This window comes from Dipteris shenzhenensis, chromosome 16, assembly GCF_047967505.1.
Source record: "Dipteris shenzhenensis isolate YYH24624 ecotype China chromosome 16, Dip_SZ_1.0, whole genome shotgun sequence".
NCBI classification, from domain to species: Eukaryota; Viridiplantae; Streptophyta; class Polypodiopsida; order Gleicheniales; family Dipteridaceae; genus Dipteris; species Dipteris shenzhenensis.
Genome location: NC_141611.1, coordinates 52,941,800 through 52,967,827, shown reverse-complemented (window position 1 = coordinate 52,967,827; position 26,028 = coordinate 52,941,800). Strand labels below are relative to the sequence as shown.

The 26,028-nt window shown below is 40.6% G+C and overlaps 1 protein-coding gene across 1 annotated transcript in view; it reads left to right on the top strand.

Moving 5' to 3' along the window:
• The window catches only part of LOC147893127 (uncharacterized protein At4g15545-like), a 124,570-nt gene extending 104,608 nt beyond the window's left edge, over nucleotides 1-19,962 (top strand). Inside the window, exons 6-10 of the mRNA XM_087386850.1 lie at nucleotides 6,844-7,029; nucleotides 7,178-7,348; nucleotides 7,490-7,535; nucleotides 7,625-7,703; nucleotides 19,867-19,962. Of these exons, the coding sequence (XP_087242976.1) occupies nucleotides 6,844-7,029; nucleotides 7,178-7,348; nucleotides 7,490-7,535; nucleotides 7,625-7,703; nucleotides 19,867-19,962 (578 nt within the window). The remainder of the gene's footprint in view (nucleotides 1-6,843; nucleotides 7,030-7,177; nucleotides 7,349-7,489; nucleotides 7,536-7,624; nucleotides 7,704-19,866) is intronic.
• The last annotated feature ends 6,066 nt before the right edge of the window (nucleotides 19,963-26,028 follow it).

Here is a 26,028-nt window from a genome sequence, read left to right as displayed (position 1 = left end):
CATCTCATGGTGGTCACACATGCCATCTCATGGTGGTCAAGGATAAATCTATGGCCAGGATCTCATGCTAGCAAAGGTGCCCAAGGGTCAAGGTTTACAAAAATGGGATAGACCAAACACACATATCACATGGCCTACATCATATGGTGACTAGAGGTGATTTACAAAAGACAAAACACATAGCATTCTTTTTTGAGTACTACTCCAGGCAGAGAACCTAAAAATTTGACCAAGTGATGATAAACAAAAATGCAAAGCAAATTGCTCAAAAGGCAAAGTTCTTGTCTTCTACCACAAAGTTTGATGCTTCATTTGTTGATGGAGTTCTCTCTTCAACCAGATTTGTCATACTCCTCTTTTTCTCATTGCAAAACTTCTTTGAGTGATTGTTCTTGCCACAATAAGAGCAAGGGTTGATTTTATAACAATCCTTCTCAAGATGATTGTTTTTTCCACAATGTTTGCATGCCTTGTACCTGCTCTTTGAAAACTTCACTGCAAGTTCTTCTGTGTGTATTTTACCCATTCTTGAAGTGTTCTTTCTTTCCTCTTCTTGCAAAGCACTGATGATGCCCTCCAGTGTGGGTTGGGGAAGATTCTTCAAAGTAGTCAAAGTCTTGAGGCATACTCTTTAAGAGCACAGCCATAGCATCATCCTCAGTGATAGGAGAGTTAATTGAGGCTACTTGTGTCATAAGACTCCTCATAGTATTAACATGAGCAGCAAGCAACATTGTCTCCCTCCATTTTAAGTTCAAAGAACTTAATTTTTAAATTTAATTTGGAAGTATGACAGCTAGTACCAAATAATATGTCTAACTTATGCCATGCTTCAAAAGGGGATTCCAAATCTGAAATGTGGTGTACATAATCATCTCCTAAACCTAATGCAATTATTGCATAAGCTTTCTCTATCCTTTTTGCATCTGCAGGTGTAGAAGTACCTTCCCTTTACCTTTGGTTGTAGTTGATTCACCTTCTTGAGAGGATTGAGTTCTTGACTTGACTAAGTCTCATAAATTTTCTTTCATAAGCATAAACTTTATCTTCATCTGCCAAGTATGAAAGCCTTTGCCATTAAACTCGTCAAATTTATAGGTAGCCATGAGAGGGTCTTACCTTTTTCAGGCAGTGTCTACTCTCTTACAAAATGACTAATCTTGTTAAACAAAGAAATCTCCCTCACCATACAAATGCAGATTGCTAGAGAGAAACTCAAAAAATCCTAATTGTTTAGCATATTCATACCTAGTTGGTTTCTCCCAAAGTTTCTTGGTTGGGGTCTTCTTTACTTTGAACTTTGTCCTTCTTGTAATCTTCTTCAAGTGCTTAGCATTGGAAGAACAATTAGAGCTTGGCATCTTGACAAGAGATTAGTCCCAACTTCAATCTGAAATTGCATTCTCTGATCTGTACCTTAGCATCACTTCATTCCTCAAACATCATCCTAGCATTTACTCTAGCATCAAGTTTTCAAAACTGTCAAAAATGCTTTGCAGAATACTAGCTCAACTTGGAGGGCAAAATTCACACAATTGGAGAAGAGTTTGAGAGGGCTTTCTGTGCAAAACTAAAGCTTGAATACCAAGGTAGATTCAGCATAGAGCTTAGGCGAAATAGTGCGCCATTCTGTCTGGGAGAGCTGCGCCTTCTTTGACTGTTCTTTCCTTCATTTCGCCTCGCTCCAGCAAGCATTGGCCCTCAGAATTCACCAGCAGCAAGCTCTAGGCACAGAGGCGGAATTGCACGTTTTGTCATCTACCTCTATTTGGATCAGCACGGGTGATAGAGACTATCTCTGGAGGAATGCTCTAAGCTAGAGGTGCGCCCCATAGGGTAGAGTCTTCAGCTAAGAGGGCGTGGCAAAAGACGCAAGGGGTGGAGAGAACAGAGCTAAGCCATTTCTGAAGAGAAAGGAAGAAGAAAGCTTCAAAAGCAGGTGATGGAGAAGATGATGAGATGGCACTACCAAAGTGGGTTCTCTAAAGCCTACCAGCTCTGATACCAAATATAGAAGTATATGGGATAAAATAGATGCATCATGGCACAAAGAGAGAGAGCTCAAGTGAGGCAAAATCCATTGTATTAGAATGAAGGAACATCCTCCATTATATAGAGTGAGAGGTAGGTGCAGGCACCTCCCCTATATCAGTGGCAATCAACCCCTACATCAGTGGGACTGGCTAAATCAAAGGAATCTCCCATGTGGGGGCCTTTGTGCTTACATCATCACTTAGGTCACACACTAGACTCCTCATAGCACTAGATGTGCTTCTACAACACACACACACACACTTTTTTTTTTTTTTTTTTTGGGGTGAAATCTTTGATTGATTATATTATATGAGTAGCAACCTCAAACTAAGGTGCTACAATTACATCAACTGAAAATTTCAGTATATGCCAAAAAGACCTCATGATCTATGCAGCTGATCTGTAAGCAATCAAAGAAAGATTGCTGTAGAGAACGCCACCTTTTTTTTTTTTTTTTGGGTGAAATCTTTGATTGATTATATTATATGAGTAGCAACCTCAAAATATAGTGCTACAATTAGTTGCCGAAGCGGTACTTTATAGGCCCAAAGTTGTTGTAATCTTTTCCTCCACCACTTGGCTAGGCGATGCATTCGCCAAACAGAATCACCTCTCTCTGAAACCCAAGGTCGAGGCAAAAGGATTTTATACAATGCAGGTACAGTAATCTGAGATAGCCTCAAAGGACGAGAAGAGAACGCTGGAGAAGTTAAAGTCCAATCTTCCAGCCGGTCGTGGAGTTTCAAAGGAGGAATCGGAACAAAAGGCAAAAGCATAGAAGTAATTTGTCGCCACAAAGGACGATAATGAGAGCCCAATCCATATGTAGTGGCTGCTAGAGAAAAGGGGAGCACAGTACGAGCATCATCTATAACATCAGCAACCGAGGTGATGCCTTTAAACGAGTCAAAGTAGGAACATCGAGGTTCTTGTAAAGCCAAGGGAGAATGAAAGACTTTCGACCAGTGAATGCTTTCAACTCTCAAAGAATTCCCAAGCAAAGACTGCCGTCCATTCCATTCCAGATGAGAAAGAACATGCTTTCAATCAAGAAGCAAGCGGGAGACAAAAGGGCAGTCATGCAAAGTGCCATCAATGCAGCCAAAAAAGAAATCCCAATGATCGAGTTGCCAATGACCAAACACATAAATTATGAGTGACCAGAGTTCTAATCATAAGAGCCCAAGGCTGATCACCGTGCAGAAATTGCAGCGACATTTTTCCCCTATGGGCAAGAATATGCACATGAATATCCATGATGTTCAATCCACCATGCATCTTGGGAGAACTAATGTGATGCATCGAAAGCAACCTGAGACTTTTTCTACCATGTTTGGATCGGCAGAAGATTTCCATAAAGAGAGACATGAAAGATCTGAGATAGCCTCAAAGGACGAGAAGAGGACCCTGGAGAAGTCAAAGTCCAATCTTCTAGCCGGTCCTAGAGTTCCAAAGGAGGAATCGGAACAAAAGGCGAAAGCATAGAAGTAATTTGTCGCCACAAAGGACGATAATGAGAGCCCAATCATATGTAGAGGCTATTAGAGAAAAGGGGAGCACAGTACCAGCATCATCTATAACATCAGCAACCGAGGTGATGCCTTTAAATGAGACAAAGTAGGAAGGTCGAGGTTTCTGTAAAGCCAAGGGAGACTGAAAGACTTTCGACCAGTGAATGCTTGCCGTCCATTCCATTCCAGATGAGAAAGAACATGCTTCCAGTCAAGAAGCAAGCGGGAGACAAAAGGGCAGCCATGCAAAGTGCCATCAGTGCAGCCAAAAAAGAAATCCCAGCGATTAAGTTGCCAATGACCAAATGCATAAATACTGATATGAGTGACCAGAGTCCTAATCATAAGAGCCCAAGGCTGATCACCTTGCAGAAATTGCAGCAACATTTTCCCCCCGTGGGCAAGAATATGCACACGAATATCCGTGATGTTCAATCCACCATGCATCTTGGGAGAACAAATGTGATGCATCGAAAGCAGCCTGAGACCTTTTTTGCCATGTTTGGATCGCCAGAAGATTTCCATAAAGATAGACATGAAAGATCTGAGATAGCCTCAAAGGACGAGAAGAGGACCCTGGAGAAGTCGAAGTCCAATCTTCCAACCGGTCCTGGAGTTCCAAAGGAGGAATCGAAACAAAAGGCGAAAGCATAGAAGTAATTTGTGGCCACAAAGGACGATAATGAGAGCCCAATCCATTTGTAGTGGCTGCTAGAGAAAAGGGGAGCACAGTACCAGCATCATCTATAACATCAGCAACCGAGGTGATGCCTTTAAAGGAGACAAAGTAGGAACGTCGAGGTTCCTATAAAGCCAAGGGAGACTGAAAGACTTTCGACCAGTGAATGCTTTCAACTCTCAAAGAATTCCCAAGCAAAGATTGTCGTCCATTCCATTCCAGATGAGAAAGAACATGCTTCCAGTCAAGAAGCAATCGGGAGACAAAAGGGCAGCCATGCAAAGTGCCATTAGTGCAGCTAAAAAAGAAATCCCAATGATCGAGTTGCCAATGACCAAACGCAGAAATACTGAGGTGACCAGAGTCCTAATCATAAGAGCCCAAGGCTGATCACCTTGCAGAAATTGCAGCGACATTTTTCCCCTGTGGGCAAGAATATGCACATGAATATCCGTGATGTTCAATCCACCATGCATCTTGGGAGAACAAATGTGATGCATCGAAAGCAGCCTGAGACTTTTTTTGCCATGTTTGGATCGGTAGAAGATTTCCATAAAGACAGACATGAAAGATTTGAGATAGCCTCAAAGGACGAGAAGAGGACCTTGGAAAAGTCAAAGTCCAATCTTCCAGCCGGTCCTAGAGTTCCAAAGGAGGAATCGGAACAAAAGGCGAAAGCATAGAAGTAATTTGTCGCCACAAAGGACGATAATGAGAGCCCAATCCATATGTAGTGGCTGCTAGAGAAAAGGGGAGAACAGTACCAGCATCATCTATTACAGGAACGTTGAGGTTCCTGTAAAGCCAAGGGAGACTGAAAGACTTTCGACCAGTGAATGCTTTCAACTCTCAAAGAATTCCAAAGCAAAGGTTGCCATCCATATGTAGTGGCTGCTAGAGAAAAGGGGAGAACAGTACCAGCATCATCTATTACAGGAATGTTGAGGTTCCTGTAAAGCCAAGGGAGACTGAAAGACTTTCGACCAGTGAATGCTTTCAACTCTCAAAGAATTCCAAAGCAAAGGTTGCCATCCATTCCATTCTAGATGAGAAAAACATGCTTCTAGTCAAGAAGCAAGCGGGAGACAAAAGGACAGCCATGCAAAGTGCCATCAGTGCAGCCAAAAAAGAAATCCCAGTGATAGAGTTGCCAATGACCAAACGCAGAAATACTGATATGAGTGACCAGAGTCCTAATCATAAGAGCCCAAGGCTGATCACCTTGTAGAAATTACAGCAACATTTTCCCCCTGTGGGCAAGAATATGCACATGAATATCTGTGATGTTCAATCCACCATGCATCTTGGGAGAACAAATGTGATGCATCGAAAGCAGCCTGAGACTTTTTCTGCCATGTTTGGATTGCCAGAAGATTTCCATAAAGACAGACATGAAAGATGTAATATCTGCCTTAGTGAACATGATTAATGGCAAGTAAAATTGAATATATGCCACAAGGATGGACTGCACTATTCGAAGACGAACGTGCAAAGGCCAGGTTGCCAGTTTCCAATACTCAAGCTTTTTCTGAAGCTTAGCCAAAACCCAATCAGTTTGTTGTCGGTGAGTGAGTTCCCACCCCAAAGGATAACCAAGATGACGAACAAACTGAGTGGGTGGAATGATATCCCCGGGCCATAATAGAGTATGCCGGTCTTTGGAATGCAAAGGGAGTAGCTTAGACTTCTAAAAATTAACATGAAGACCAGCTGCCAAACCAGAGATGATCAAGACTTAGGTTAGCTCAGCCAAGGAAGAGATGGCTATTGTAGCCAACAATAAAATTAATAAAGCAGATGTCTATGCAGAAGTTAAAGAGCAGGAAGCAGTAGTACATAACAAGAAGATATTACGCATTGGGGGGTTGCCCAAAGATTGCTGTGGCAGCTCTAGTGAGGAGAAGATGAGAAAATAATATGACTATACCTCAAATTGAATGGAATGAAAACCACATTAGCCACATCACTCAAAAGGGAACACAAACACAGGTTTATTTCAATGAAAGGATAGAGAGAGTCAATATCCTCCGACAGACAAATAAGTTGAAGGGTACAAAGATATGGATATCTGAGGAGCTCACTCCGACTCAACTCGAACTCACCAAAGTCAAGGATGCACGTAAAGCTAGTAAATGGGCAGTACATCGAGATGGAATAGCATTAAAAATCTAATCCTAAAGACCCTCAGTCTTAAATTGATGTAACGAAGGCCTTCCTGATATAGGACTACAACTTAGAATTGTGTTTTAATAAGCTTGAGCTGAGTTGCCATGTGCGCTCCTCGACCCTCTCTGGTTTATCCAGTTTTTGCACTTTGTCCCATAAGCCCGTGAGGCTTTCTGCGGACGTTAATAGATCTTTCTTTCTCTCTCTCTCTCTCTCCCCCCCCCCCTCCCCCTTCTTCTTTTTTTCTTCTTTAAAAAAAAAAAAAAAAATCCTCTTTGTTTTGCTGTTGCAGTTAATTGTTGTTAGTAAGCAAGGTTCACCTTACAAAAACCCACATTGTCAATGTGCGTGTGCATGTGCACATATACATATATCTATGATTTACCATATGTCTTCATGTCATCGTTGGCATACAATCTGTTCTTACTTCAAAAGGTTCTCAAATGTCTGCAGTTGATGATAGAGGTGGTGCAATCATCACGCGACCCATTGAGCACGGGACAGTCATCCCAAGGAACAGCGAACATGGATTGGCTTTTGGGTCAGTAGTTGCTGCAGCTTCGGACCGGGCATCACCTCAAGATGATAATGATGATGATGATGATTATGACCAGCAGCCCAATGTCTCCTGCGAGCCTAGTAAACCATCCTATATTTTTGTTACATCTTTGTAAATCCAACATACGACGTCTTCTCAAGCTTGGCCTGAGATTAAAACACATAAGCAGCTGCCTTAGCACTGAGACAGCTGGAAGTAGGAGCCTCATGTCTACTCTTATGGCAGCAGGTTCACCAACATCACCATCTTCTAGTAGAGGTGGATCCTTATTCCGGCCTTCCTCTGCATCACCACCTTGGCAGTCAAGTGATGGCGCTCCTGCTGCTCGAAAATTATCTAAACGGACAGTCCGGCATAGTTCTTCGGTATCACCTCGAAGTGCTGGGGGCTCTCTTCCAGGTGTGCAATATCTTAATCTTCAGTCAGCAAAGTTTGGGTGTTCACTCTTGATCCTTAGCAGCCGGAATGGATATTCAGTAAGCAAGCAGGTACCTGTAATTTCGACATTAGTGTTTACTTACACAGTCGTATGATTTACAGGACAAACTCCCAAGGTGGATGGAAAAGAATTTTTCCGGAAAACCAGGTTTGAAGATATCCTGATGCAATGTTATGGAATAGAAGATGTAACAACCAGATTCTTCTCTTCACGATATCTTTGATTGACATGTGCAGGAGTCGGTTGTCTTACGAGCAATTTAGTGCTTTCCTATCAAACATCAAAGAGCTGAATGCACACAGGCAGTCAAGAGAGGTACAAATCTTCTCCCTTGAGCCTTGTGGGAAGATCACATTTCAGGCCTGAATCTACTCTCTCCTTTCCTATAAGCATGACTGCAATACAGAGTTGGAAGTATTTTTCGTTTTTGGTTATTTTATTAAGTTACGTTTACATGTACAATATAATAAATATATGCACCATATCAGGGGTTCCTTCATTACATATATCACCATAATGCTCCTGCAAACTGCTCGATTTCTTGAGACCTGGATGTTCTGCATATTACAATGCATAAGGCTGTAAGCCTAGGCGAAAGGCAAACTTTTTGCACAGTCCACTACAGTGGCTCGGTGGATGGCATAAAACGAAGGATATTTTACTCTTAGATTTTCGAGGAATCTCATGAAAGGGTCTGGCTAAAATGGTTGACCTTATGGCCGTGCCCGTCTTTGTTCCTGGTTTTCATGCCTTAAACCTTGTCGATTGTTACGATCCAAGGCCGTAACGCATAGACAAACGAGTCTTAAATCATAAAGAGCTTGTGTGCTTGTCTTCAACCCTTGGTGGGGAAGCAAGGTACCTCTGTATAAGGCTTTTCATCTTGAGCTAGGCTTTTGCAAAGATTGGCAAAATTGGGTCTTGGTGATTTTTTCTATCCAAAGAGAGGTGTAGCAAATGCGCTGAGATTCAAGGCAATCCACATTAGAAATATAAGCTATAAACATGGAGATTGCAATGACATAGTTCTTGCAATCTCTCACAAGGCTCACTCTATGAATTCCACAAAGCACAATCTAAAGGGATTCTACTAGCAACATTTAATGCTATGTTACAACATTGGCACTGGCACATGTGAAAGAAGAAGTACGAGTGCAAAAACTAAAAGGTGAACCAAATCGAACAGATAGGACAACAATTTATTGATTTGTGTCTATAGTGTGGGAAGAAAAATACAACTAACATCGTGAGACGAGGAGAGTATAATTTAATACGTGTAGAAAATAAAAAAAGAAAATGAACATGCTATATCCATCTAATAAAGTGAGCCATAAAAAGATACATCTAAGAACATCTTAGGAAGCAAAGGGGGAATAAAAGTGACACTATTCGATCTGTAGCCAGATCAACTACTATAGTTGTGTCAAGTGGCCTCATATGGGCTAGGCTGCCTACTGTTAAATAAAACAAGAAATAATAGTCATAAGGTGTTGAAATAGAACCCGCTGGATCCTATGGTATCTAAGAATACTACTTACCAAAGTGGTGGATTATACAACTTGTATTTATGGAAGTGTACAAGATATATGTGGGACAAACCTCCTAGAAATAGATATGACACACTAAATATTTCTCTTGGAATCCTTCATGCGTTGCTCCCATTGAGCTCACAAGAGTGTGGTGTTTATGTTCATGAGAGTGATCGCAAGTCGGATCTTTTACCCTTCAATCATCATGAATGCTACAACATGCAACCTATCGGGCCATGTGCTGTTAATAGTCTCCTAAACACCATCCGGCTCCATGGTCTCCTCGAGAGAGGTTGGCATCTTGTATCTCCTAGCAAACACAAGACAAACCATTTCTATGTGGAATGTGTGCCTCTTCTTTGAGAGTATCTACCTTTTTGGTGTATCTCATCAATCATGCAATGATCTTGAGTGAGCGCTATCGTGTTTGCGGCTAGCTCCATAAGCAATGAGAAACTGCCTTTTGGACCCCTACGGTGTAACAATGATGTGTCATCCCTCCTCACCTGCTCCAATCACAAGCCCAACCGAAACACTTCAAATCCTCATGGCTATATTTTCTCTAGTTGTATTGCTTTTCATGACAACCAAGTATTTGGCTTCCTTCTTTTTTTTGGTGGGTGGGTGGGTGCGTGGGGGAAGGGGGGTTGGGAGGGGATAGGGGTGCACTATCTAAATCGTATAGTATTAGTGAGCAAGAACATATATAGAATACCTCTATAGTAAAAAATTTACGCTTTTAAACATATTTGTGGACCACTTACTATTTCAATATTATACTTAAACATCCCCATCACATATACTAATCATACTTGAAGAATATCTATTTAATCCCCTCAATCATGTAATTGTCTCAATTTAAAATTCTCTTTGCTACTCAAATGTGCAACGTTACATGTTTGAAGAGGGACCTCCTATGGTTTGGCTTGCAGAGACTCACAAGGTGTCAAATATCCTATTCGACCCTTTTGTTCTAATTTGTGCTACTCATGCAAGGATCCTCCCCTTCAATCATAAGATTCTTGATAGTTGAACCACAACTTGAAACCCCACAATATAAATGAGTTTTGAGATTTATGTATCATCAACAACTAGAGAGTATGCTCTGTAAGCATTAATGAGGGCATGTTTGCACCAAGGTGAGGGCTTTGGTTCTTGATTACTTTCTTTTGGTCCTCCCTTGTAGTGACACCCACATAAATGGATATTTGGGTCTCACCTTGATCAATAGCAACAATCAATCAAGAAAGCATGGTAGAATAACACATGTTAACCTAGTCTTCCCTAATCGATGGTAGTTTAAACATACTTGGGGACTAATACAAAATCTAGGATGATGCCCTCAATCAAATTGACTTTTAATTAGCCTTGATAGAATTGCATAAGGTTTTCATCCAATTCGATGGTTGGAGCACATCTATGGGCTGGTCGATTTGATCCTACCATAATTGAATGTCATTGGGGTTACAGGCCCCTTAATCCACCTTTTTAAGGACTCTAAGCCATAAGGCTCCAAGATATGAAAATTTGTAATCAAAATGATGTGCCTATGGTGTTTTATTGACCATTGCCTAGATGCAGGTGAGCAGAGTCATATAGACGCATGTGTAATAGATGTATGTTGTAGAGAGCAATTGCGAGCTAGGAGCGTCGCAGACCTTATCGCAAATCCCTTGTAAATATCAAAGGAAAATTACCCCTCCTTTTAATCAAAGCAATGGCATTCAACTCCAAACTTTTAACTAGGATTTTCTTTTTTGCATTTTCCCCATTCTTTAACATGAAAGTCTATCATGGATTTAGTGTACTTTAAAGCGTTCAATTTGGTGGTCACGAGTGAGAATTGTAGAAGTTGTGTCTTAGCTTGGACCTTTTTGCTTAAATTGCAATGGTGTAGATGTAGTAATAGGAATTCGTACAGTAGTGTAAAAAGGGAAGACCTAGAATTCCACCTTGAGGAGTTCAAATCTATATGTACTATGCACAAGACTGTGTATTTGGCTTGAATGCTTAAAGACTAGGCTTAAACCTTGTATGTTTGATTGAGTCTTGCCTCAATCGTCAATTGGAAGGCATTTCAGGACTTGTTTATTGCCAAATTTGGTGACATGATAAAATCCGAAGGATTGTTAGCCGCTGGCATGCTCTCGCGCAAGTCCTACAAAAATAGCAGAAGACTACTCACATAGAGTTGAGAACTTGGTGCACCAAAGCATAAGTAATATTAACCAATTTGCTCATTGGAGGTCTTAAGAAACAAGTTTAGATGTTCATGTGACAAGAAAATCGAAAGCCATTGGTGGTATCCATAATGAATTTGGTGAGAAGAAACACTAGAACCTAACAATAGAAGTAGGAAAACCTACAAAAAATTAGGAGTACTAGTTATTACATGCAACTCAAGCGTTATATCCTCTAATTTCTTATTTTATTTCCTTGAATGAAGTGAAAGACATGACTTAACCTTCCATCATATAAACTCCTCACTATGTATGTAAATTTCGAAAAAAAATGTAGAACAAGGTGGGGATCCCACTAAGGCCTTGCAATGCAATTCACACAAATTGCAAAACAAGTAAACAAAGAACTAAGGAATCGAAATGAACGAAGCAATACCTTATGTGGTGCTTTTTGAAGACAAGGAGAATGCACGTAAAAGCAAGAGGAATGAACAAAATCTAGCTAAAACAAAGGCAAACAAATGATCGAAAGGGAAAATTCTGTACGTACAAATTCTCTGCGTACAATGCAGAAAGATTGATAAATATAATGTTCAAGCAGTAACAATTGATGGATAAAGCGACGGAAAAGCTTACGGATCAATTGAAGGAATGTTGCATCAAGAAGGTCGACGGAGATCCAATGACGGACGAAAACCCTAATGACACAGAACCAAAACGACTGAAACTAAGAACTAAGCTGATCTCTAGCCCTTCCTCTTTCATCTTCTCGACGGCTTCTAGGCCTGTTTGTGCATTGTGGCAAAGCCGCTTCCTTTGTTGTTCTTGTTACTATAGCAACTGTGTCTTTAGTCCACCACCTGATTAGGAACAACAGTACATCGTTGATCGAAGTTTTCTTCAGTGCTACCAACCTCTCCTCACAACTTTGACAACGCTTCAAACTCTCTCGACCCATCTCGCCCAACACCATGCAATCAGTAGCTATAGAACATCATCCATGACTACAAGCGTGCAAAAGTAATCAAGCTATATCTATTCCTTCTATATGCACAATTTGCAGTTCTCTCTCCTAATCGGAAGAAATGACTGCCAACCCAAATGTGTTTGCATGAAATACTGATATGCATAATGGAATTTTAAAATTCCTTTGTGGATTGATTGACAGAGAAAAGAGTGCGAAACATTGCCTTAGTGTTGCAGACAAATGAAGAAGCCAATTGATGCTTGCAAACTTGTGGTTACAAATCAACTAGATTGCGGACTACTTCAAGAAGCATCTAGAAAAAAATGTGCCTTGCTCTCGAAGATGCTTCTGTCGTTGATCAATGGCTGCGAGTCTCTGAATATTCATATTCTATTGCTTTGAGCAGCAGGGATTATTACTGTAGAGACTCATGATTCAGTCGTAGCCTTAGTTTTAATGTGGAGAATGTCCTTTGTATTTTGAACACCAAATTCAAAGCGACAGAATGGCAAAAACTCCAGAGTCCACATCATTCCTCTCCTTGCACATAGGTGCATGGGCGTTCTTCCTTTCTCATTGCCTTCATTTACCGCCAACCTGAATTGAGGAGATTTAGATAGACAAGCGTTCAAAAGGAATATCTTGACTGTAAGTCTCTTTCGGAACTAGTTGTTTAATTTTCGACTTTCCCTTCGTCTCTCTCGCCCTTCTTTCTCTCAAAGAGAAGCACCTTCCAAATGTGTGCTGCAGTTTCCTTGATCGGGCTTCCTTTGCTTCTGATCTTTGATTTGAGTTGCTGTTGCATCATTGCTGCTTCCGTTAAATGCAAGAATGAGGGAGTTCAGAGGAAAGGTTATGTAGGAAACTTGCTACTAGAAAGTTCCTCAAGAGGAAAGTTGTTGTATAGGAAAAACTCCTAATGGAAAGTACTTGGATAGGAAAGTTGCTATATAAGAAAAGCTCCTATATTGAAAGCACCACTAACCACCCAACTAGCCCATGACCAACCCTAGGGATTCCACTAACTAGTCAAACTTTGACCAATACCAAAGAAATCCCCGTTTTCCCAACCCAAGCCCAAAAACGCCACCGTATCCTAAGACGCTTGCAGGGCCAAAAAGTAGTAGGATTTTACATCAATAATGAGGTGAATAGTGTCAGTAGATAGGATAACCTTGAAGGGGCTGCTTTGAGATAGCCATTGCGTCAAGAAGGTCACAATACTCAAGGAGACACATTGAGGGTAATGTTTTCATCATCGAATGTGAGAGCATTGATGGTCTCCAATTACTTTCTTCAGGTGATCCCTTGTAGGAATATCCACATAGATTGTTGTCTAGGTTTGCACCTTTGATACCCAATTTGGAGTGTCTCGAATCACTTGGACCTTAATTGACGCCTACCTTCACTTGCAAAAAGACTTAGGAGCCTCGTTGTGAGAGAGAACATACTTTCTTTGTACCTTTTCACTATATAGACCACTAGGTATCCAACTTTCACATAGGAACATGCTAACTGTTAGGTATGCAACATCCAAACTATAACCTATCCTTGGCATTATCAAATACTTCTCCCTCCATGTATGCCACTCAAACAAAAATGTTTAAAAGAGGCATTCAAAAGTAAAGGATATGGTGAAGAAATTGGTCGCTTGAGTGGACTTTGGAAATCGTTGACAAAGCATAGGGTGACACGCCCTAGTAATGGTAATGTGTGGGTTTCATCTTTACTTTGTTGCGGCTCGCTATTGGGCACTTTGGACTTTATGGATAGACCGCAATTGTAAAGTCTTTAGTGATCCTAATTTTTCTTTGTTTGCTTTCTTTAAGCGTTCTCTACAGCAATCTTTCTTTGATTGCTTGCAGACTCGCTAGATAGATGAGGATGTATATTTGGCTTATACTGAGATCTTCAGTTGATGTATTTTCTAGCGCCTCTTTTCTGAGGTGACTATTCTTGTTATATAATCAATCAAAGCTTTCACTAAAAATGTGTGTGTGTGTGTGTGTGTGAGAGTGAGATGGGAGAGGAGCGGAGGAGACCAGCCTTGCTGCCAGCACCCTGTGAGCCCCTCGTTCAGGGCTTCTTGCACCCTAACTTGGTCCCCGCTTCAGCCCACGTGCTTCCCTGCATCTGCTGCCAAAAAAACTCCTCGTGGACCTGCTGCAGATCCCCTTTTCATTCCGTACTGTTCCGTACAGCCTGTACGGATTCCGTACATTTTGTGGCTGTTCCAAGCCCTCCTGTGTGTGTTTTTCCTACTCCCGGCAGTTTCTAGACAAAGTTTTCTCCTCTCCTGCATCTCTCTATTGTGGTTTTCTCCATTTCTCTTGTTCCATCCTACCCTTTTTTGGCTTTCAGATTCTCTTTGTAACTCCTCCTTTTTTCTATTTGTATATATCAGCCCTCTTTTCTTTTTTGTCTACTCCTTTTCTATACCCTCTTTTAGCCTGTATCTACTTCCTCATTTTCCTATCTACCCTTAAATTTCTTCCTGTTCAAGCTCTGTCTCTTTCCTCTCTCTCCAAATATGCTTTACAGGTACTCAATGACTACTACGAAGACATACATAAATAAAAGGCACAAGCAAGATTTGGGTCAGGATGACCTTGGGCATGTTTCTACGGAGGCTCAGTTAGTTTATGATGTGATGCATGAGGGCTTTGATGATACACGCAAGGATTGGAAGGATCCTGCTCCCACTGTTGGAATAATGGTGGAAGCAGAGGATATTGTGGATCCGGTGCGTGAATATGCCAAACATGCAATTATTATATTTTTTCCAGGAAGGATGCCAGTTGCAGCGGATGTTGGAAATTGGCTAACACGCACTTTGGGGGGCTGTTTTGTTCGCAAAGTGCATTATGCAGCCAGGGGCTTCTTTGAGGTGATTATGGTAGATGCTACTTGAGCACAAGCAGATGCTACTTGAGCATTCCCCTCTCTTTTATGGACAGCAAATGGTACATATTCTCCCTTGGTCACCTATTAGGGATTATCAGGCTTTGATTAGGCATCATTGTCCTATGTGGGTGGAAGTTGTAGACTTCCCTCAATGTCTTGCCTCCTTGTTGCCAAAAATTGCAGCCTCTTTGGGGAAGGTAGTGTGTCCACACGGCCAAATGGCAACTCGAATAGATTTTGCATCTTGTGGTATATAGATAATCCCACTCCAGATTCATATTCTGTTACGGTTAATAATGTTGTGATGGGCAGTGCATTTTACAAGTTGAAATGGGGTTTATTTGCAGGAGCCTGCTTTGAGTACAAGAAGTTTGGGCACATGGCTTCACAATGTCCTCTAATCCTGCACAAAATGCCTCCAGATGCTATGCCTGCTGATATGCATCCCAAGGATACTCCTACCTCCTCTCAGGCTAAGAATAAGTCCAATAAACCAGCAAATGCAGCTCAGGATAAGGGGGAAGCTCTTGCTGTGTCAAGTGCTAATGTTTCTACCTCGATGCCTTCAACTTCTCAATTGAAAGTAAAGGAAAAAACTTTGCAAGAAGCTTGGCAGAGTCCAAGAAAAATTATGACAGCAAGGAGAACTCTTCCTTCACGTACTTGGAATGGCTCGTCATCGAGTGGGAACACACCACAAGAAAATTTAGGGATTGGAATTACTTGGGCTGCAATGAGACAGCAAGTTGCACTCTCTTTCCCGAAGAGGAAGTGGCTGCTCTTTTATCTTCTCCACAGACATTAGTTTCATCTCAGGGTCGGGGGCCGGATCCTGAGGTTGAAATGCAAACTTGATCTTTTGGGTTCTTGCATGTAAATACTTTGTAAATATGCTGTCATACATAAAGTGTCTTACTCTCAATGTACAGGGTCTATGTGATCCCAGGAAATGGAAGCTGGTTTGGGGATACCTGCATCAATTGCAGCCTGACATAGTTGCATTGCAAGAGCATAATCAGCATGTATGCTGGTCATCATGGATATTTTTCTGGTTATGATATTTTCTATGCAGGAGAACATTCTTTTTCAGGTGTGATTTTCCTGGTGAAACATGAGTTACAGCCAGTGGTTACTCTAAATGATAGTCAAGCTAGATGGCTGGTCATCCAATGTCTTATATAGGGGGAAGTCATTGAATTTGCATCGGTCTATGCACCACAATCTTCTCGTAGCAGTAGAGGTTTAATTTGGGCTGATATGCAAAGTTATCCCTGGAAACAACATGCCTTCATTTGTGGAGATTTTAATAATGCTTCTCAACCAGGTGACAATACTTCAGTCACACTCACATGTTAGCCTCTGAGCTTCAGTATTGGTCTACTCTTGACTCAGCTCCTCTTATTGAATTGTGGAAAGAATCACAGCCTATGCTGCCCGGTTACACATTTCAACACAATGCTCAATCTGCTTATCAGGCTCGGTTGGATAGATGGTATAGAGTTGATCCTCAACACTATGATTTTCTCACTGTCAATTTATGGGTGGATTACACTTCACCATGCCCCTTTGTGGTTGAGGATTGGTCTCCATGAGATACCTGATGATAGCCTTGTGCACAGAAGACTGCTCATTGTCAACAGTAGTTATTTGGAGCATGAAGCATACAAGGACTTGGTTAAAGATGCGGTTCAGCCACTATTTCAACAGGCTGCCATTGGCATTGATTTTTCTTGGGAAGATTTTGTTACATGAATGCAAACAATCATTCGTAATTATGGAAAAAGCTACATGAAGACCTTGCGGGATAATGTTTCTCAGGCAAAATTCCAGTGTCAATCTTTGACACAGTTGAGTCACTTCATGAATCTTTCTTCCAAGGGAAATTAGATTTTACAGCGGGCAAAATATCATCTATAATGTAATGACAAAAGGAAAATAGCCAAATGGGAGACACATGCGTGATAGAGAGCTTTTTTGGATAAAGGCTGCTCTCCAAAGCATTTTTTAAAGAACTGCATTACATAAGGTCTTCTCAAAATATTTGCAGGGCTTTGTTATCGAATGGTGTTTGGACTTCTTCTAGGGCACAGCTTGTTGCATGTCACTCCAATTGTCTCACCGGAACACAAAGCCCATTTGTGAATCATTGGCTGATTGGAGGCCTATTACTCTAATGCTGGTGATATACAAGATCATCACCAAAATGGTGGTTGATCGAATTAAGGAATATTTACATGATGGCCTGCATCCAGCTCAGTATGGTTTTATTCCAAGACGGCATATTACTGATAATATTGCCAATGCTTATGTTGGGATTGAGTATGCCAAGTACATAGAGCAAGATGTGCTTATTCTGCAGGTGGATATTGCAAAGAGATTTGACATGATTCAATGGGATTTTATAGCTTAGACTATGGAGGCTTTGGGATTTGGTAAGAATTGCAGCATGTCATCTTCTAGCATTATTAGGATGGCAAAGCTACATGCATTTTGTCTGGAGACTTATCAAAGCTCTGGACGCTTCGATGTTCAGTCCAGCAAGGTTTCCCTCTCAGGGCTATCTTATATGCTATAGCCACGCATCCAATGCTTCGATATATTGATCACTTGGTGGAGACAGATATACTACATGTTCTGGAAATTCCTGCAAGTCGCTCATTGGTTGCTCAGGCTTATGAAAATGATTCATTCTTCATGCCAAAAAACACTCCAAGTGGACTTCTTCACTTATGCAGGCTCTCTCTTTGTATGGACTGGCTGCTGGCCTTCACATTAATTTTTAAAAATCCCGTCTGCTGCCATTGCACTCTAAGGATTGGCAAAGATTGCTCTGGCCAGGAAAAATTGTTCCACCAACTCACTTGATTCGTCATCTTGGATATCCTCTGGGTTGGAGCATTACTCGCTGTCAACAGATTGATTGGGTTCTTGCTAAATTGAAGAAAAAATTGGAATATTGGAAGTTGGCTACTTGGCCGTTGCATGTCCATCTTTGCATTGTTCAATCTATTTTGGTGGCTTATATTCAGTTTTGTCTGCCATTGATTTTTTTCACTAAGGGGGATCTGTCTTCCTTTATGTCCACCATTATGGAAATTTTATGGCTGTCAAAGCATGGCAAGAAAAGCTTGCGGATACTTCTAGTACAGAGATTATGCTCACCCAAATTGCATGGAGGGCTGAATATTCTTAATATTTATGTGCACATTTTAGCTCACAAAGGCAAAATGAGGCTTTAGTTTCTTCAAGGTGATCAGCCTTGGGCTGCTATGATGCGTTGCTTACACATCACCACTCCTGCTTTTGGTTTTTGGCAACCCACGCAGTGGGATTTTCTTTTGGGCTGCATTGAAGGCAAAATCAAAGGTTGCCCTATGATTTCTTAGATGTTTCTAGATTGGAAGCATATTCTTTCACACTTGGAATGGAATGGAAGAGACTCTTTATAGGGTAACTCTTTGCGAGCTGCGAGCATCCATTGGTCACGGGTTTTTTCTCCTCCCTTGGCCTTGCAGGAGCCCGACGCTCTTATTTTCTTAATACAAAAGGGATTTCCAATGTCGTTGATGTTATTAAGGATGATGGCACTCTTTTTATCCTTCCTGTTGGCTGCTGCAAAATATGGTTTGGGCATGCACTATCGTCCGGTATGGCAAGTCATTGCTCGAATGCTTCAGCCATTTCAGCCAGTACCGCCTATAGAACTTCAAGATAGGCTTCAGGATTGGACTCGTCCATTCTTCCTTTGAAGCTATCTCATATAACAATCTCTTCTTTATATTAAGTTCTGTTATCACCACCTTGGGTGTTGGACATGGCTAATCAGATTTGGGCATTGCACTGTCCAATCAAATGGTGGAGAAAGAGATTGAAATAGATTTGGCACTCCAAGGTTCCATTACATAAACATGTCTTTTTATGGCGTGTTCTGTTGGGGGTTGTTCCATATGGACAACTTTTATCATGCAAACGTATTGCTCCAGCTATCTGTCGTTGGTGTTTAGCTCCAAGGGAATCAGTATCTCATATCTTTTGGCATTGCCCCGAGACACAGAGCTTCTTGGGCATCCTTGGGCACAGATTGAGAATGTGATTTTCTTAGGCTTCTTTTGGCAAGCTTTTTTGGTTGTTTGGGATCTATCCTAAATGGTTGGATTTTGATTTGTTCTTTACCTGGGTTCGCTACTGGGCACTCTGAACTCTCTAGAAAGCTAGAAACCACAGAGTCTTTAGTGATTCAATTTTTTCTACTTTTGTTTTCTTTTGTCATTCTCTGCAGCAATTGCACTTCAATTGTTTGCAAGCTCACTGCATAGAACAGGATGTATATTTGTCCTACATGGATATTTTTACTTGATGTAATATTTCGGCTTGCCAGTTTTTTTCTGGATAGCTATCTTGTAATATAAAGCATTCAGAGTTTTCACTATTGAAAAAAGTGTGTGTGTGAAATAGTTTTGTTAAGTAGTAATACTTTATAGAGTCCTAAATGAGATGCCGAATGATATATTTTGATAATCATAATGAGATAAAACCATTAACACTACAATGGTAATGGACTATCGTTGTTTCCATGTGTACATATTATAAGTATCATTTGTACACATTTGAAAGACTTATAGGTTCACTATTCTCAATTGACATAACCCTTCAAATGTCTTAACACTATGATGGTGATGGACTATCTCTATCATAATGTATACTTATTATAAGTATCATTTATATACATTTGAAAGATATAATAAGCTTCACTATTTTCAATTGATGTAACCCATCGAATGTAATAAATATATAAAATTTTCCTTTGTAAAACCCTATATATTACAAATCAGGGTTAGTTTGACTGATTTATCTCTCTTTAAAAAAGGGAAGAGAACTAATTTATGTCTTTTGTGTAGGAAACCTTGAGAAAAGCTGAACAAATATTTGGGCCAGATAACCAAGATCTATTTTATGCATTTGATGGGTTGATTACACACCACCTTCCTCCTTGAGAAGCAATTTAATCATAACTAATATGGGAGTCAGACATATTGCTACATTTTTTTTCAAAGAAGATCAGATTGCTACTTAGTCCATATATATATGTAATGTGTCACTTAACAAAGGATAATCAATCTTGGTGAGGTGGCACTAATGAGGTGCTTTAAAATAAGTCGTGGTATGTTTGAGGTTGTTTTTAGAAAAGTTCTTTTACAATTGGTATTTTTTAATTAATGCAATGTGATTATCTCATTAGAACAATTGTATGCGAAAAGTACCTTGTGTGCATATTTGAACCATGAAAATAATGTATGAATAATTAATACATATGAAAAAATGTTTAGCATTTTTTATGCACGAAATTTTAGAATGCCAATTTAGTAAGGATGTATTATTCACGATACCATACGTTCATGCTGGGATATAAAATGGAGTAACACAAGGAATCATGGACCACACTCATTTTCTATATAAATGGACTTTCTATCACTCGTATTATTTTACCAATTTCATTGCTTGAAAAGACAATGGTAACGAATCGCATAGTACACCAGACATCTGAAAGCAAAGTGCTCCTCTGGCTCAATCTCTTGGAACACCAACCAAAGATTCCCTTTATGTTTCATTTATCCAGGGTCCACATTGAGTACCCATGGAAACAAGCCAAAGCATATAACCATGCTTCATGGTTTTGTTCATCATATTACCTACTTTGCATCATGAACCATGTTATCTTTACAATATTACACCCTAGTATTGATTTCATATCCATCTAGCCTCTTATTTGACCTCCCCACATGGGTTGCTACATGCACATACTTAAGGTAATGGTGGCTATCTCTTCATTTATGATTATGGGGTCTTGTGCATCTCTTTGACTTATGTTCTCTCGAGTTATTCATAGTCATCACATAAGAAATGCTTTAACCTACAATATAATTGCATCAAAAGACCATTTGAACTTGGACAAGGATTGTAATACTTTCTTACAATTCTTCTCCCTAAGAAATCTATAAACATCCCACCCATGTCATGTTGTTCATGTTGTTATAGCTTGTTTAAATGCAATCTAAGTAGTGCATTATACTTTGCAATGGCTAATCTTAAATTTTATAAAGCAATGCCCAAAAATGGTTGCAGACCCCCCAAGGCCAACATTGGGGGCCTGTGAACATTTTTTAGCATTACTTTGCCAGCCTTTGTTGAGGTCTACAACAAGTAGTGAAAACCTCCAAAGCTTTTTTGGGGTCCTCTAGCAAATAAATGCCCAAAAATGATTTCAGCCCCTTGGTACACAATGCTTGAAAATGGTGGGGCTGGTAGGGGGTTATGGGGTCTGAGGCCTTTTTTATGCATTTTTATGTTGGTCATCACATCAAAAATGTTTTTCCCTAGAATATTATTGCATCAACATACCATTTGAACTTGGAATATACAAAATATGAAACTTTCCTACAAAAAATATACACAAATGTGATATTTTCTTACCATTTGAACTTGGAATATACAAAAATGTGGGGGATCTATGACCATTTTTTAGCATTGTGCTATGTAGTTCAAGGCCTTTTTTATGTATTGTTATGCTGGTCATCACATCAAAAATGTTTTTTCTAGAATATTATTGCATCAACATACCATTTGAACTTGGAATATACAAAATGTGAAACTCTTACAAAGAATATACACAAATGTGATACTTTCTTACCACTTGAACTTGGAATATACAAAAATGTGGTACTTTCTTACAAATAATTGAATGATGATACACAATGCAATACTTCTCTACAAAGAGTTTGAATGCACAAAGCAAAATAAGTGATTGAGAAGCTAAGAAAAGTGTATCGTCTCCAAAAGAACCAACTCAAAAGTCTTTAATTTAATATTTTAAGTATGCAAGAGCACATATGGAGAGGTGATTGAAATATATCATGTGTAAGAAGAAGTTTAATGTGTAGAAGGCTATGAATATTTAGTGTACGATCTCTACACTTATAGTTTGGAAGGCATGGCACACAATCTATGTGCACTTGTTACAGTTTGGAGATGTAGGCATCTAGTTTAAAAGAATACCCATAAAATAGTTCTAGTTTTCTATGAGCTTAAGACTTTACATTTTGATGTTGTTCGCTTCAATATTTTGGAGATATGTCAGCATACTAATTATAGTGCTTATTATTTGTTTGAAGATTGGGTTTTAGCATGCCTTTACTCTTCTACTTGCTGATTGAGTAATGCCATATCTAGCTTTCCTATGTGTTGCCATGACATATATGGCTTTATAGCTATGACAACATGATTGATCCAACCCATGACACATATGGATTTCTACCTCTTTTTGGTGTTACTTCAAAAAATTAGGCTAGCCATTTGCCATCACTCTAGAGAACCATAGTAGCTCCCTCTCTTCAATTGCCTATCCATTTGTTGATTCAACCATCCTGCCACATCGGAATTCAAATCGACTAAGGACAGCAGGTCATGGGGTTGAACATGATGAAGCCTTTAAAAGAGAGGCATGATTGAGGAAGGTAAGTAGACTTAAGCTTTGTTACTTTGTTGGTTGGGAGAAATTAGGGATGCGCGGTGGGGAACCGTTAAGGAACATGAAGTGGGGGCCATTCTCCTACTGGAGCTACTTCCTTGGATTTCACCACCCTTCACACCACCAACCTTGGCACATAATAATTATAGGTGATCATAATATACCTTTATCATCATAATAATTATACATCAAGACTTGTAGGTGATCATAATATACCTTTATGATCACAACAAAAGAAGCACTAGTCGTGAATTGCATGCTTCACTCTCCAGATGCCACCCCTCTCCTTCCTCAACTAGTATTGAGATACTTGGAAATACTGATGAGATCCATCACAATTTGTAGTAAATTGATCTCTTGTGCAAGGGACAAGCCATCAGCTCCCACTCATGTCTTTTGCCAAAAAAAATGTTGACTTGAATTTAGTCTCTTGAGATTGCCTTCGGGGTTGCTAAGTTGTATGGTTTCTTTTCAAGAATTAATAGAATGTTGTTTCCTCTATTAAAAAAAGATCCTCTTGAGATTAATAAAAGTGATCAATATTGAATTAGATATATAAAGTACATTGCACATGAAATTTGGCCTTTTTTATTATGAGAGAATTTCTCTATTTCAGCACTTTTGTGCTTTTGCAAATAAACAAGGGCAAACAAGCACTCGACAATGCCATGATAGCTTACACAGTAGGGACAACCCCAAACACTACATCTAGTGTCCTCACCAGCCTCCAAAGATATTGCATTAATTGAAAGAATTGACAGCTTGGAATCTACTAATGTGGCCCTCCTTGTGGAGAAGGAACATGTAGACAAAACACTAGCCAAAGTGAAAAAACATGGAGGGAAAATGCAAGAGGAATGGAAAAAAGAAAGGGAAAAAAGGAGGAATGGGAGAAAGAAAAGGCTGAATAGATATGTGAGAAAAACAAGCTCGAGGACAAGGTGCATGCTCTGGAGATTAAAGTGTAGCAAATAAAGGACATGAAAGCGATCCTCGAAGGAAATTGCAAAGCAATGGAAGAGATGAAAATAGAAAATGCCACTCTTAGAAAGAAGATTGCAGCCATGCAGGAACCAATGCAAGGCACACATGCTGAGCTTAAACAACAAATCAGCAAAGGGGAAGATAAGATGTTGGAATGGAAAGATGTGGTAAAAAAGGGTACAGTAGCCCCAAAGAAAGAATTTATCTTCGAAGCACTTGAGGAGGAAAAGAGAAGGACCAGCAAAGCGCCAAATGTCTTGGTGAGGGTCCTACCAATGGGAGACACTCCAATGGTAGATGCCACGATATTGCTCACCAAAATAGGAGTCAATCTCACTTGTGAGATAACCTAGAGGGTGGGCAAACATAAGGCACCCACAAAACCACTAGTGCTGAAGTTTCAAAAAGCCATGGACAGGATGACCCTCATGAGCATGAGAGCGACCTTGAAGGGAACCGGATCTACTTCGATGATGACCTCACACTTCTACAATAGGAACACAAAAGGGAAGGTATGGTACGAGTAATGGCAACAAGGGAAGCAAGGAAATGGGCTGCCTATAGGGATGGTAGGGTGATCATCCAAAAAAGAGGAGATAAGGAGGATAAGGAAGAGAAGGAAGACTGAGAATTATGACGGTGTCTAGCTCATGGGATGTGTATACACATCGGACTGAGAATAGTAGTATGGAATTGTAATGGCACACTATGGTTTGCCTAGGAGGTTTCTTGGAGACATATAATGATAGAGACTCACAGGAGGGCATTGAGGAGAGATAGCAGAGTATGAGGCTCCAAGGGGGTGGCTATCCTTTTCAGACCACACTTGAGACCACTCATATCTACAGTTCGGAGAGAGGAGCATGCACGACACATGTGAATACGAGTTCAGCTCCTAGATGCTCTACCTATCTTTATCGTAGTGTACTTATTTCCTCTCGACACGTCATCCTATGCACGAGAGGTCATTAAATATGGACACAACCCATATGAGATGGTCCATGATGACATCATAGAATTCTCTAGATAGGGAGACACCCTCCTACTGGGGGATTTCAATTCACAGACTGGAAAGAGATAGGTAGGCTTGCTTGACTTCACAGATAATAGAGATCCACACACAGTCTTGGAGCTAGATGCTGTTGAAGAGCTTGGGATACTTATACACTCTACAAACACCCCACAGGCAACAAGATATGGACAACATCTGCTTGACGTGGGAGCCATCCACGACCTGATCATCTATAATGGTCTCCATAGATGGCCATTCGTTGCTTTCCACATGGCAGTGGGCCTAGTATAATGGACTATTTGGTAGGCCCACTAGGCTTTATCTCATGGATAGATGACTTTGCCATAACCCCCCCACTCAGAGCCGCAACCACTCATACTTGGTCTTCCATATCTACCAGCCTTGGGGAGAGCCCTCCCCATGCTTGCATGCATTCATATCCACCTGATTGTGCCCTTGACCCATTGTAAATGAGTCACCTAGCCATGGAGCTCCCAGACCTACTTGGAGATGATATAGACCTCACCAGTGCCTCTAATAGCCTTGTCTTAGTGGTATAGAATGCTGCTTTTAGATCCTTTCCCACGACGTGATCCATGCGGAACTGAGATGGGAAGATGCCTTAGAACCCTTAGTTCGATGACAACTACAGAGAGGCGAGAGACCACTTCATGCAAGAGTAGGATTTGGGTCATTTGACATCACCTAAGGCACATAAGATCTATTGACAATTGACACATCATAAAACGCAGGACTTCCTCACACATAGGATGGATGAAATTGTCAGGTCTTTTAGAGGAGGAGACCTGACCACTAGATGGGGATTTCTATTAGAGGGGAAGCCACATATTCCCATCACTGACCCAAATGTGTGGCACACCAATGCATGTTTCCTCTATGATGCCCAGATGCAGACACCGCTGCATATGTCCTCTATGCCTAGGGGCCCACCACTTGTCATTTGTTCACCACATAGAATGTATGGGCTGCACTTTGTTGATTCAACAATCAGAGAGCATAGGACCATGAGGGCTTATAAACTGAGCACTTTGCACATGGACAGGAGGTCCTAGCTAAGGCCCTAGCAAAAATGTTTAATCGGTTGTGTGTCATGGCTTCCCACCTGCTTGGAGCACCACCACTATTGTGCCGATACACAAAGCCAGGAACCCTATGGAGACTAGGAACTACCGTACCCTCATAGTTGGCCACACTCTAGCCAAGATTTATAGATCAGTTTTAGAGAGGGAGCTCAGCAGGTAGTCATACAAAGGCTCAGGGGTAGCGGGCATTAGGACATGCAAGATTTCGGACACAACACTTTACCCTAGATCACATCTTCACTCTAAGGGCTATGAGTGAGGATGCGAGGTCTAGACAACCAAAAGGTCTACACATGGTTTGTAGAATTTCAGAAGCCTTTTGACACTGTTTGTCCCATGATCTCGCATGATTAGGAGACTACAAGAGCTGCACATTTCAGAGACACTGATATGGGGGGTGATGAGCCTATATGAGTTAGTCAGAGGCAAAGTTTGT